Source organism: Vulpes lagopus, chromosome 2, assembly GCF_018345385.1.
Source record: "Vulpes lagopus strain Blue_001 chromosome 2, ASM1834538v1, whole genome shotgun sequence".
Classification (NCBI taxonomy): Eukaryota; Metazoa; Chordata; class Mammalia; order Carnivora; family Canidae; genus Vulpes; species Vulpes lagopus.
In genome coordinates, this window is record NC_054825.1 from 99,489,238 (window position 1) to 99,502,231 (window position 12,994).

General features: G+C 44.0%; 1 protein-coding gene across 6 annotated transcripts in view; it reads left to right on the plus strand.

The window, feature by feature from the left end:
- Positions 1–12,994, plus strand: part of ESR1 (estrogen receptor 1) — a 382,657-nt gene extending 369,663 nt beyond the window's left edge. For all 6 annotated transcript variants that reach the window (XM_041742947.1, XM_041742948.1, XM_041742946.1 and 3 more), the window contains 2 exons: positions 3,917–4,100; positions 8,530–12,994. In XM_041742947.1, coding sequence (XP_041598881.1) covers positions 3,917–4,100; positions 8,530–8,764 — 419 coding nt within the window. In that variant the 3' untranslated portion in view covers positions 8,765–12,994. The remainder of the gene's footprint in view (positions 1–3,916; positions 4,101–8,529) is intronic.

Here is a 12,994-nt window from a genome sequence, read left to right on the forward strand (position 1 = left end):
TGCACACACACAGTAGGTCCTTAATGAAAGCCTCCATAGGAAGGAATCCATGTGTGCACATGGAAGAAGGCAGGAGCCCAGAAGCCCGAGAAAACTTTGCCTCCTGCCATCTGGGTGCCAAGGCTCTTTACCTTCACTGGAGAGAGCATGCTGCCAACTGGCCCTCAAGATGTCTGAGATCCTAGCCCAGTGTGCTCCATCCTTGAACACACAAGGAGGAAGAGCAAGTGTGGCTGGGTGTCACCTCGAAGCTTGCATGCTCCTTGAATCCACAGTTCCCTTGAAACAGAACGGGATTACTGGTGAAGGAGGCCAGCATCCCTGGTGGTGACAAAAACGGAAATTGGTAGAAAATGCATCATCCAAGTTGGATTAAGTCGGTTCTGTGGCCTGGGCAGGTTCCCAGAATATCCATCCAGATGCAGGGCCTCGGGGACATGTGAGGCTAGAATGGGTGTGATGACAGAGGGGGAAGTTAGAGGTAGGGCCAGAGGGGGCTCAGAGGTGCTCCTGACCTCCAGCCCTCTGGTGCACCACTCTCCTGCTATCCATTGTCTTGAGGCTGACCCCAAGGTCCCTGGACAGTTGCCCATTTTTCTGATGGACACATTCATTCTCTATCAACAGTTCACATGGAACATAAGTGAAGGAATCCAACAATTTCTTACTTCACTGCCTGTCTGTTGCTTACTCATTCTGTGGTCTGTTTGCTTTGGATTGAAGTGCCTCTGGGTACCAAAAGCTACATTATTCTATTCAACTGCATGTAAGCCAGGTCCTGACCATCCTGGTTTTGTTGTTGTTGTTGTATTTGTTTTAAAGCTAAGCTACTTTCCATTCTGGGCAATTACAACTCTATTTACTATGGATTCCACTGTGGAGGTGCTTTCTCCATCTCCAGCCTACGGACTGCAGTGCGAGCAGTAACTTGTCACCACATTACCAGTACACGGGCAGGGATTAATAGACTTGGGGGCCTTAACTTGAAGGTACCATTGAGGAACCGGAGGGGAAGGAGAAGTCTCTTTAGGAGAGGGCCAGTGACAAAAACAGATACATAGATCAATGGAACAGAATAGAGAATCCAGAAGTGGACCCTCAACTTTATGGTCAACTATTATTCAACAAAGGAGGAAAGAGTATCCCCTGGAAAAAGGACACTCTCTTCCAAAAATGGTGCTGGGAAAATTGGACATCCACATGCAGAAGAATGAAACTAGACCACTCTCTTGCACCATACACAAAGATAAACTCAAAATGGATGAAAGATCTTAATGTGAGACAAGATTCCATCAAAATCCTAGAGGAGAACACAGGCAACACTCTTTTTGAACTCGGCCACAGTAACTTCTTGCAAGATACATCCATGAAGGCAAGAGAAACAAAAGCAAAAATGAACTATTGGAACTTCATAAAGATAAGAAGCTTTTGCACAGCAAAAGATACCGTCAACAAAACTCAAAGACAACCTACAGAATGGGAGAAGATATCTGCAAATGACGTATCAGATAAAGGGCTAGTTTCCAAGATCTATAAAGAACTCATTCAACTCAACAGCAAAGAAACAAACAATCCAATCATGAAATGAGCAAAAGACATGAAGAGAAATCTCACAGAGGAAGACATAGACATGGCCAACAAGCACATTAGAAAATGCTCCGCATCACTTGCCATCAGGGAAATACAAATCAAAACCACAATGAGATACCACCTCACACCAGTGAGAATGGGGAAAATTAACAAGGAAGGAAACAGCAAATGTTGGAGAGGATGTGGAGAAAGGGGAACCCTCCTGCACTGTTGGTGGGAATGTGAACTGGTGCAGCCACTCTGGAAAACTGTGTGGAGGTTCCTCAAAGAGTTAAAAATAGACCTGCCCTACGACCCAGCAATTGCACTGTTGGGGATTTACCTCAAAGATACAGATGCAATGAAACGCCGGGACACCTGCACCCCGATGTTTCTAGCAGCAATGTCCACAATAGCCAAACTATGGAAGAAGCCTTGGTGTCCATCGAAAGATGAATGGATAAAGAAGATGTGGTCTATGTATACAATGGAACATTACTCAGCCATTAGAAATGACAAATACCCACCATTTGCTTCGACGTGGATGGAACTAGAGGGTATTATGTTGAGTGAAATAAGTCAATCGGAGAAGGAGAAACATTATATGGTTTCATTCATTTGGGGAATATAAAAAATAGTGAAAGGGAATAAAGGGGAAAGGAGAAAAAAAATGAGTGGGAAATATCAGAAAGGGAGACAGAACATTAGAGACTCCTAACTCTGGGAAACAAACTAGGGGTGGTGGAAGGGGGGTGCGTGGGGGGTGGGGGTGACTGGGTGACGGGCACTGAGGTGGGCACTTGATGGGATGAGCACTGGGTGTTATTCTATATGTTGGCAAATTGAACACCAATAAAAAAATTTATAAAAAAAAAAAAAAGCAGAGGGCCAGTGGGCTGAATAAAGGCAAGACTGAAAAAAATATTGCTGAACACATGATGCATCATCTGGAGAAAAATACAGCATCATCTGCTCCCTAGAAGATGGTATAATTAGGCAGAATGGAGCTTATTTCTGGAGTGTTCACTTGATAGGAAATCCACCCTTGTGGTCCCAAGACAAGACTAATGCACCCTCCCACCTCTTTATCACTCAGCTTCCTCTGGTCCTTGGGCTGAGTTCACAACTCAGTCAAATAGTCAGATTCTAAAAAAAAAAAAAAAAAAAATAGATTCTTTTAGTTACAAGTGACAGAAACCCAACTCACACTTTCTTAAGTAAAAGGAATTTTTGGATTCATGTGTGTTAGAAAGGATACTGTGAAAGTTCCAAGGTCAAAGGAAAACAATGTAAGAGTAGGACCTTGTTGCTGGATCCAGACGTCCCCCCTGTGCCCCACTACCATGTACCTAGCACCCTCTGTTTACCGTGGCTCTGCTGAGTTCTGCAGGTGGAGCAGCCTGTGAGCAGGGAAGAGGCCGCTACTAGAAGGTCCCATACCTTCTCACCCTCCAAACTCAGCAACCTAGAGGGAAGAATTTCTTACAACTTCCATACACAGTCCCAGAAAAGCTCTGATTGTCTAGCCGAGGGTTAATACTGTCCCAAAGAATCAAGTGAGCTGATTGTCTAATTTCTGTCCTGAGTCTGCTCATGGCCCAGGAAGTAGGTCAATTACCAGAAGAAAGGCAAGAGTGGAAGAAAAAAACCACCACTGAACCAAACATGCCTGGCAGTGAAAAACAGCAGTTCCCAGGGGCCTCTCTACCCCGTCCCTCATAAACCTTTCAGCTGAGGATGAAAAGGCCCTACGCCTGACCTGAAACGTAACAGCACATTAGATCCTCCCTGGAAAAATGACTTGTCAATCACTTTGCAAGTCATCCTCACTCCCTGTGCATCTTACCAAGTGTCATATGTCTCCTGAGAGGCTCCATGATCATGACCACATGTGGAGTCAGCACGTGGGGCTTCATTCCCAGCTCTGCTTTGTCCTGAGGACTTTTATTAGCAAGTTAATGCATCTCTCTGCCCTTCAGTTTCCTCATGAGAAAAGAAATAGTAATGCCTCTCTTGCAGGGTTGGTCAGCATGGATGGGCTAGTTTGTGTGGGTGTCAGACCTGACAGAGAGGGGGTAGCCCCAGGCTGACAGTGCCCTTCCTGGGAATCTTGAGTGAAATCCTAAAAATTGGCTCAAACACAGGAGGCCAAATGAGTTCCTTAGCGCTCTCAGACATGTATATTGAGAATTTTGTAGAGCTGCTTAGGTCAAATGGGTCCCAAGCTTCCCCATTGCTGTGCAGAGGGTAGGAGGAGACACTGGCTGGGGAGCATAGCCCACGGATGCTGAGAATCTCTAGACCTCATCCTCTTTGAATTTCTCTCATTGTCTCCTTGCACATTCAGGAGTGTACACATTTCTGTCCAGCACCCTGAAGTCTCTGGAAGAGAAGGACCATATCCACCGTGTCTTAGACAAGATCACAGACACCTTGATCCATCTGATGGCTAAAGCAGGCCTCACTCTGCAGCAGCAGCACCGGCGTCTGGCCCAGCTCCTCCTCATCCTCTCCCACATCAGGCACATGAGGTGAGGCGGTCTTGGGTTCCCACTTGAGCACCATAATGAACGCGAGCCCTCAAGCATGTTACAGATGGGCCAGAATGTGCTGAGGCCTGAATGCAGACAGCACACTTGGCACAGTTCCTGGCATGTGTATAAATGCTGTGGGGAGGCCAGAGGAGGGAGGAATGAGATCAGTCTAGGGCATGGGGCCGGCGTTAGTTAGAGAGCTTACAGAAAGGAGGTGCCATTTGCACTCAGTCTGAAGCCCCCACAACAAGGTCCCACCAGGGCAGGGGTACACAGTGTGCAGGTTGAGGGAGGATGGCGATGTTTGGCCACTCGCTTTGTCCAGTAGGACACTTATCCTCTGAAGGCACTGGGCGCAGCTGTTAAGGTTTCTACTTCATACTCCCGTCAGAGACACGTAGAAGCCCTGAGAGAACTTCTGTCCCTAAGCCTCTCAGAGTCAACACTGGTTCCTCCAGTCCAGTGTCCATTCCTCTCCGATACCTTCTTGCCACCCCTCATTCCCTCTCCCCTCATCCATGCCACCATTTCCTTCTGGATTCCTGCAGTGACCACCTAACACACCTCCCTGTCTTCAGTCTTGACCTCTTCTAATGCATTCTCCACACCAGAGCCAGAGTGACCATCTAATACCACATCTGCTCATGTCATTCCTTTATTTAAGACCCTGAATTAGCTTCCTATTCCTTTAAACTATAAGTCCCTTCATTTTGCTTATAGAATTTCTGTGCTCTAGTCCCTCAACTTCCTAGAGCTTCCTGAGATCTGAGCTCTGGCCATAAATGATTGTTCTTTGAGTCATGAGCAGGATGCAGATTGGCTGGCAGGCAGCTCTGTTCATCCCACCTAGGTTCACTCCCTCATCTGTGGGACAGCTTATGGAGCCCAGGTTCATCTGAGAGATGCTGCTCCCAGGCTCATCTGGGAGATGCAACCCACAGGCCTACAGGTTGGGCAGGTGACTCTGCGCCATGTGTTTTTTATCCTCCTCGCCCCCGCAGGTTAACTGGGACATACTCTTCTCATAGTGATAGCAGAGGTACAAGAAAGCAAGCCTGTAAGGGCAAGTACATTTTAATCTCTGAATTAAGTCACATTGACTGGCCAACAAGTCACACTATGAGGGCTAAAGTCAAGATCAGGGGCATGTGGCCTGAGGAATGCATTTTTGTCAACAGTAAACTAATCCATCTTGGTTTAGATATTCTTTTCAGGAAGCATCTCCTGATCCTTAACCCAGTTGGGATTTGCATTCTGTTCTTCCTGATTGCTGCCCCATTTTATTTTTCTCACTACCCAATTAGACCGTAAACTCTCTGTGGCAGTGACCACAACCCATCTTGGATAATCTGTGTACCCAGTACCACTGAGTAGGGCTTGACATATAGTAACTACTCGATAAAGATTTTGTATAGGAGTTAAGGAAGGGTATTAGCAAAGGAAATGGGGCCTTTCTATGCCAAAAGGAGAAAGTGGTCTCATCTCCACTTCAAACAGTCATGTAATGTGGCTGGCCCAGGGCTGAACTCAGCCCGCGGGGCACAGATAAAGAAAGTAGAATATTACTCAGCCATTAGAAACGACAAATACCCACCATTTGCTTCAACATGGATGGAACTGGAGGGTATTATGCTGAGTGAAGTAAGTCAATCAGAGAAGGTCAAACATTATATGGTCTCATTCATTTGGGGAATATAAAAATTAATGAAAGGGAATAAAGGGAAAGGAGAGAAAATGAGTGAAAATATCAGTGAGGGGGACAGAACATGAAAGACTCCTAACTCTGGGAAATGAACAAGGGGTGGTGGAAGGGGAGGTAGGCGGGGGGGTGGGGGTGACTGGGTGATGGGCATTGAGGGGGGCACTTGGCGGGATGAGCACTGGGTGTTATGCTATATGTTGGCCAGTCAAACTCCAATAAAAAAAATAAAAAAGAAAGTGGAGAAAAAGGAGAAAGAAAAGATTATTTACTCCAAAAAGGCGATAAAAATGAGGTGAAGTGATGATACTAGGGATCAGATACCCATGCATGATGAAGTCTGTATGACCTTGGGCTTACACCCAGACCCTAGGAATGAAAACGAAATTTCTTTTCTTAGTGGCTGTGAGGGAAGGGCTGTGGTGTCTGGAGGGTTGGCTTAATTTTGAAGGGACTTTCAAACCTTGAGATTATGCATCAGGTGTCAAGAAGCTTGTCCCATCAAAGTCCCATGAGCCACCCTCTCTGGAGAGATCTTTGAAAATTGATAGCTTCTTGAGAAAAAAAAAGTATGTTTCTTTCTTTCTATCCCTTCACAGTCCTACATATGACGACCTCTGCTATGTCGCATATGCTCACAACATTATTGCTGAGTGAATGAACACGTGAGTGAATGGATGAATAAGTTATTTGTGTAGTTTCCCTACCCCATGAATTCAAAATTCCCAGTTGGTGACTTCCACTTGGCAAAGTTTGAGAGAGAGTCGTTGTCGTTTCTGTGCTCAGGGCATTCCCTACATATCTGGTATCACAAACGGAGGACTCACCTTGGCCAGGTGATGACTGCATTCAGAGGACACTTTCCAATCCTTTCCCATGTGTTTGTTTTTATGAATATAAAAAGGGAGGCAGGGAATGTGTCAGAATAGCAATTCTCTACCAAATTTCCTGGCTAGAGAGTAAGCTTCCCCTTGAAGAGCTGTGTTAGCTTTTACTCTGGGCTAGGAATTTTCAAAGATGTCGTAGAAATCACGTATTGCAGATGAAGGTTTTTATTTGTTGGTAGGAATTGCTGAACTTTCAAATCCGTCAACTGCTTTCAGCATTAGCAAGCCTAATGAGCTAATACCCCAATATATCTGCACTAAATTTATAGGGCTCTGGTAGTTTTATTGGCAACCTGTGGTGGAGGGCAACAGCAGTGAGAGAGCTCTCTAGAGTTTGTTTGACTTGTGTGAAAAGCTGGAGAGAAACTGCTATTCTGTTGAAAGCTTTGAGCATTTTCTCTCTCCCTGGGGTGCGTGTGCGCATGCGCACCCATGCACAAAATAATGTTTTGGTGCCTTGTTACAGCCAGTCTAAATCACAGAACTCTGTTTTATTAAGTTTGACCCAGCCATATGTTGTTACTCAGAGAACTTAACACCAGATTCCATGTGACTATAAATGTGATTCGTTAGGTTGCAAGAGCAAGACAGTGTGAGATCCAGCCAGCATTTAACATTAACAGCATTTTAAATGACAAACAAACAAACAAAAACCAGGTAGATATGTAATTAGGTTGTAGTGTTGTAAGACCTGAATAGCTTGATGCTGTGTTTTCTTGGCATGTCTCCAACTTGGGCTGACTTTTCCCCTATTAAAAATGTAAATTAAAAAAAAATGTAAATATTTTCCAGGATAATACTCTTGGTCCTGACTACTCATGATACATGATTCTTTCTAAAAAATTTCAAGCTTGATAAGAGTTGTTCTGTATTGTTCCCATTGGTGGTGGGGTGGGGAAGACAGTGGTCAAAAGAAGAAATGACATTTGTCTACATTTCCTTGTGTCCATTTGCCCCGTATTTTTCTGAGCATCTACTGCATCCATGGCGAGGGTCGAGGCCGGCAGGTTGGGCAGTTCGCTGTCCCTCCAGGAATTTGCCTGGTGCATGTTGGTGTGTGCGTGTGCGTGTGTGGCTTGCAGGTCCAGGGGTGCTTGGGGGCAAGAACCAGCATGCACTCATCCAGAGAGGAATTTCAGGTTGTCCTAGAGCCAGGAGGAAAACAGAGTAAATGCAAGAGGACAGGTAAAAACCGCAGGACCTTGAGGTGACTGCCACCCGTGGCAGCAAAAGGCTCTTCAGAGAATGTGGCTCTGGAAAGAGCACACAAGTAGAGGAACAGTAAGTATAAACACTTGCATCTGGTAGTAAAGAGCCCAGATTCTTCAAGCTCTTTCTTAAAAAGCTGTTTTTGTTTGTTTCTTTTTTTTTTCCCCCCAGCATGGCTAAAGAGTATGAGCTAGCGGAGAGAGGCAGGAGGAGCCCTGAGAGGTCGACAAAAGCCACATCAGTTAGACCTTGAGAGCACGGAAAGAAATTCAGATTTTATTCTGATTAAATGGAAAACACTGGGGAAAGTCTGAAGGAAGGGCAGTTCTTGAACCGCTTTTATACTTAAAAAAACAAAAACAAAAACAAAAAACCTCCCTCCTACATGACCATATGGCCTCTGTTCTCTTTTTAGATACAATGCTAACAGTGGGGAATAGAATCTTATTGGAATCAGTGGAAGGAAATCACTTGCATAGCAAATCCCGAAATGGCTCTTTAAACAGGGAGAGAGGTTGGCCTACAGGTGTCTTTGGAGTTTCCCTTACTTTGGTCCCTGCTGAGGGGTCGCAGCAGCTCTAGGGCTTACGCTACTCTAAAGTGGTCCCTCTGTGTGTCTTCCCACCCACAGTAACAAAGGCATGGAGCATCTGTACAGCATGAAGTGCAAGAATGTGGTGCCTCTCTACGACCTGCTGCTGGAGATGCTGGATGCCCACCGCCTGCACGCCCCAGCCAGCCGTGGGGGTGTGCCCATGGAGGAGACAAACCAGAGCCAGCTGGCCACCACGGGCCCAACTTCATCACATTCCTTGCAAATGTATTATATCACCGAGGAGGCAGGGAGTTTCCCTACCACAGTCTGAGAGCTCCCAGGCTACCCCACGGTCCTGAGAATCCCTGTACCATTTTACCCACGTCATGTATCACAATAGCAGAGTTCTTCTGCTCCTGCGCACGCTCCAGCATGCATCCACCACCATGGCTTTCTAATATGAGTGGCCATTTGTTTGCTTGCTCAGTTCTTAGTGGCACACCTTCTTTTGGGAACAGCCAAAGGGATTCCAGGGCTAAATTCTTTCACTCTCTCTCTCCCTTTGCTATAATACTAAGCATGAGGATTCTATAGCTTTTCATGATCGAACTCAGTCTATGAGCTGGGACTCAGGTGACTGTGCATTTAAGCTACTTGTTGAGACCCAGACCTAGAGAGTGGACATTTCATCTCTGTGAAGCACTTTTTAACAGATCTAAGAAAAAGCCACAGGAAAGACTTGAAAGTGGCCCCTTTAATTTGCTGACTTGGAGAAAGCTAGGTCAAGGGTTCATTATGGCATCATCTTGTATTCCTGTAGTAATGTAACATTTTATTAAAGTAATACCTTAAAGCTTTTGCTCTGTTGCATGGCTGGAGCTGAATATGCAGTGATTGTCTCTTCATTTGCCCTATAGGAATACAAGATGCCCACAGAGAAGGAAGGTCCCCTAATTGTCAAAACTCTGTCAACTTAATACACTGCACCTTCAGATTTGCTGAAAGCTCTTCCACTGGTTTTTGAGAACACTATGTACAGGTCATGGGTTCCAGTTAATTCTTGCTTCCCATGGATCTATGGAAAACAGCAAGTTGATCCCAGTTAAGTCACCTCCACATATACCAGTTTCCTTTTAAGGGATAAATTCTTGGCATTTGTTTTTTGTTTTCATTTTATGAAAGAAAGCCCTTTCCCCGCAGGACTTGGAGTAAATCAGCTTCAGAACCTGCTCTAGCGTGGTCTCACAATTACCAGCAGAGGGCGCTCTGCTTGGTTCTTCCTGGTGTGTAACTGACACAGAAGGTCAATTAGTGATAGTGCCCAGCATATGACCAAGGGCAGTTTAAATGAGTGGGTACTTGGTGACATCGTTAGCCCTAGGGCACTTGGGTAAATAGTAAACGTGCACGATTATTGTACATATTAGAGAACAGGAGGAAAGTAGGGTGGAAACTAAAACTGAGAGGCTCACGGTGGCTCTGCCACATGCTATAGCTTTACACAGGAGTGGCCCTGGCAGGCCCTGTGTGCACTGTGGGGCAGCCCTGGGATCCATGGGCAGCCCTCCTCTTCTTGCCCCCATGATTGGAAGGAGCAGCAAGAGACAAGACAGCTGCATTCCTACAGCTGGCCCTGCACATGGTTGGGTGAGGCTGGAGGGTGAGGATAGGAGGCTCACTACTCAGGCTGCCTGGGATCTGGTAAAACTTTACCTGCTCTTGGTTGTTTAGAGCTCATCCAAAAACCACGGTTTGGTCTTGGAGAAAAAACTTTACCCAAAGCTCATTTCATTAAACTTCATAAGCCAAGAGAGCAAGATTAGAATTGGGCCATAGGAATCCTTTGACCTATAGGCTAAACAAGAAAGACTCACTCCAGCCACAGGGCAGCCTTCCCAAGGCCCTTGCTTCTCCAGATCAACTATGGTTTATCTTTCTTCTCAGTGAGTTTCCTCTGGTGACCTCATTGTCTATAACTCAAACCCCATTGAGAGGTGATGGGTTAGCGAACAACCCAGCCAAGCTTCTAGGGCTTCTCTTGGGATGCCTGTTTCAAAAAACGGATTTCTTTCCTTTTTGATTACTTAGTAAGTGATCACCAAAGGACTGGGAGCCTGGGAGGGCCAAAAAAAAGGTTTTTTTTTTTATATATGCGCATCTGAATTTAGGGGCAATATTGTGTATCTGCAGTAAGAATATGTTTAGAACATAATTCTTTTGTTGTTGTTTTGTTTAAGAAGCACCTTATATAGTATAATATATATTTTTTTTGAAATTACAATGCTTGTTTATCAGACAATTGAATGTAGTAATTCCGTTCTGGATTTAATTTGACTGGGTTAAATGTGCAAAATCAACAAAAGATATTTAGTTTTTTTGTATAGCTACCTTGTCATGTATGCAGTCATTGATGCCTACGGCCTGGTGATTATTCATTTTAATGAAGATCACATTTCATATCAACTTTTATATCCACAGTAGACAAAATAGCACTAATCTAGATGCCTATTGTTGGATATCGAACGATAGACAATCTTATGTAGCAGAGATTATGCCTGCAAAGGAAAATTATTCAGGGCAGCTAATTTTGCTTTACCAAAATATCAGTAGTAATATTTTTGGACAGTACCTAATGGGTCAGTGGGTTCTTTTTAATGTTTATACTTAGATTTTCTTTTAAAAAAATAAAAACAGACAAAAAAATTCTAGTACTATAGATGATGTAATACCAGCTAAATCCAAACAATAATGAAGTGGAGGGTTTTGCATTATTCATCTAATGTGTTTGTATTCATGTTAAAGATACTACTACATTTGAAATGGGCAGAGAACACCAGATAGTTGGAATGTTAGCACAGCAAAATTCAAATAATTTTAGAAATCTCTTTTATTCTTATTTGAAGTGCCACTAATGGACAGCTGACACTTAGCAGCTGATACTGCTGTTGGGGGTAGGGAACATGTTGTATTCCGCCCCCCTCCCCACTCTAAGGCAATTTAAGTTTTGAAAGACGTAATCAACCTGGGGGGTTAGGGTAGGGTGGGGAAGTAGGTTCAGGAATTTCAAGACTGGGAAATACAGTAATAAGAGCCTTGAAATATTTTGAGGCAGATCAGTTCTGGCACCTGGAGTATGAACCAGAGTTCCATATTCCACTTGTGCCCTGTGAACTACAAATGACAAGCATTTCTAAAATGGCAGCTGGAATTCTATGGAAGAACAAGCTACCGCACAATCTACGGAGTAGCTAGTGGTCTGGGTTTCTTTTGGCCATTGCCTAGCTCCCAGCTTGCGGTAACGATTCTGGATTGCTGTCATGCAACAATCAGAGACGCTAGTTCATCCAAAGAGAAGACCCTACAGAGGTTGCAAAATCCAGCCCCTAAGGAAGGGCAGTCATTGGTTAGATTTTCTGATGAACCTTGCAAGGCTGTCTAACCATGCCACCATATCCCATACCTTTTGGGGACTGAACAAATAAGGGACTTACTGATAATTTACTCTTGATCACATTAAGGTATTCTCGCATTAAAATCTTATACACTGAAATGGCCATTGATTTAGGCTGTTGGTTTAGAAACCAATTTCAAATCCCTTCCTATTCATACTTTCCCACTCTGAGATGGACTGTGGATGCCGGGAATGATCACTAGGACTGTAGTAATATCTAATATTCACAGGCAAATCTGCTTTGGGAAACTAGTTATTTGGAAGGCAGATAGTCATATACTAGTTTCTGAGGCAATCCTGCTTCCCTTTGGTGCAAGTCTTGGGAGGATGATCCAGATTACACTGCACACTTCCTAGGTGAACTCCCTGAAAACTTACTCTCAACTGGAGCAAATGAATTAAACTGTGGTCCCAAATATTCATCTTTTTACTACTAGTGTAATTTCTCTCTTTCTAACTGCATCTCCTTTTCATTTGGATTAAAGTGAGTGTGGCCTCTTTCTATGTCGTTTATAATTGTTTTCTAAGTAACTGCTGCCTCTATTATGGCACTTCAATTTTGCACTGTCTTTCAGAGATTTGAGAAAAATTTCTATTCTTTTTTTTTTTTTGCATCCAAATGTGCCTGAACTTTTAAAATATGTAAATGCTGCCATGTTCCAAACCCATCTTCAGTGTGTTTGTACAAAGCTGTGTACCCTGGAAACAACATACAGCCCCATGAGCAGGTGCCTGAGATGTGGACCCCTTTGCATTCACAGAGAGGTCATTGGTCATAGAGACTTGAATTAATAAGTGACATTATGCCAGTTTATGTTCTCTCACAGCTTATAAACAATGCTTTTTGTGCACAACATATTCTTCAATGTAGAGCTCTTGTTTTATGGGAAAAGGCTTACATGCCAAATCGTGTCTGATGGTTTAATATGCCTTTTCGCTGATGCATACTATTATTGATGTGATTCTGTTTTGTTGCAGCCTTGCTTTGTTTACTGAAACACACTTGTAAACCTCTTTTGCACCTTTAAAAAGTAAGGAATCCAGTGGGATACTCAAGCACCTGTAAACAATTTTCTCAATCTATTTGATGTTCAAATAAAAAATTGAACG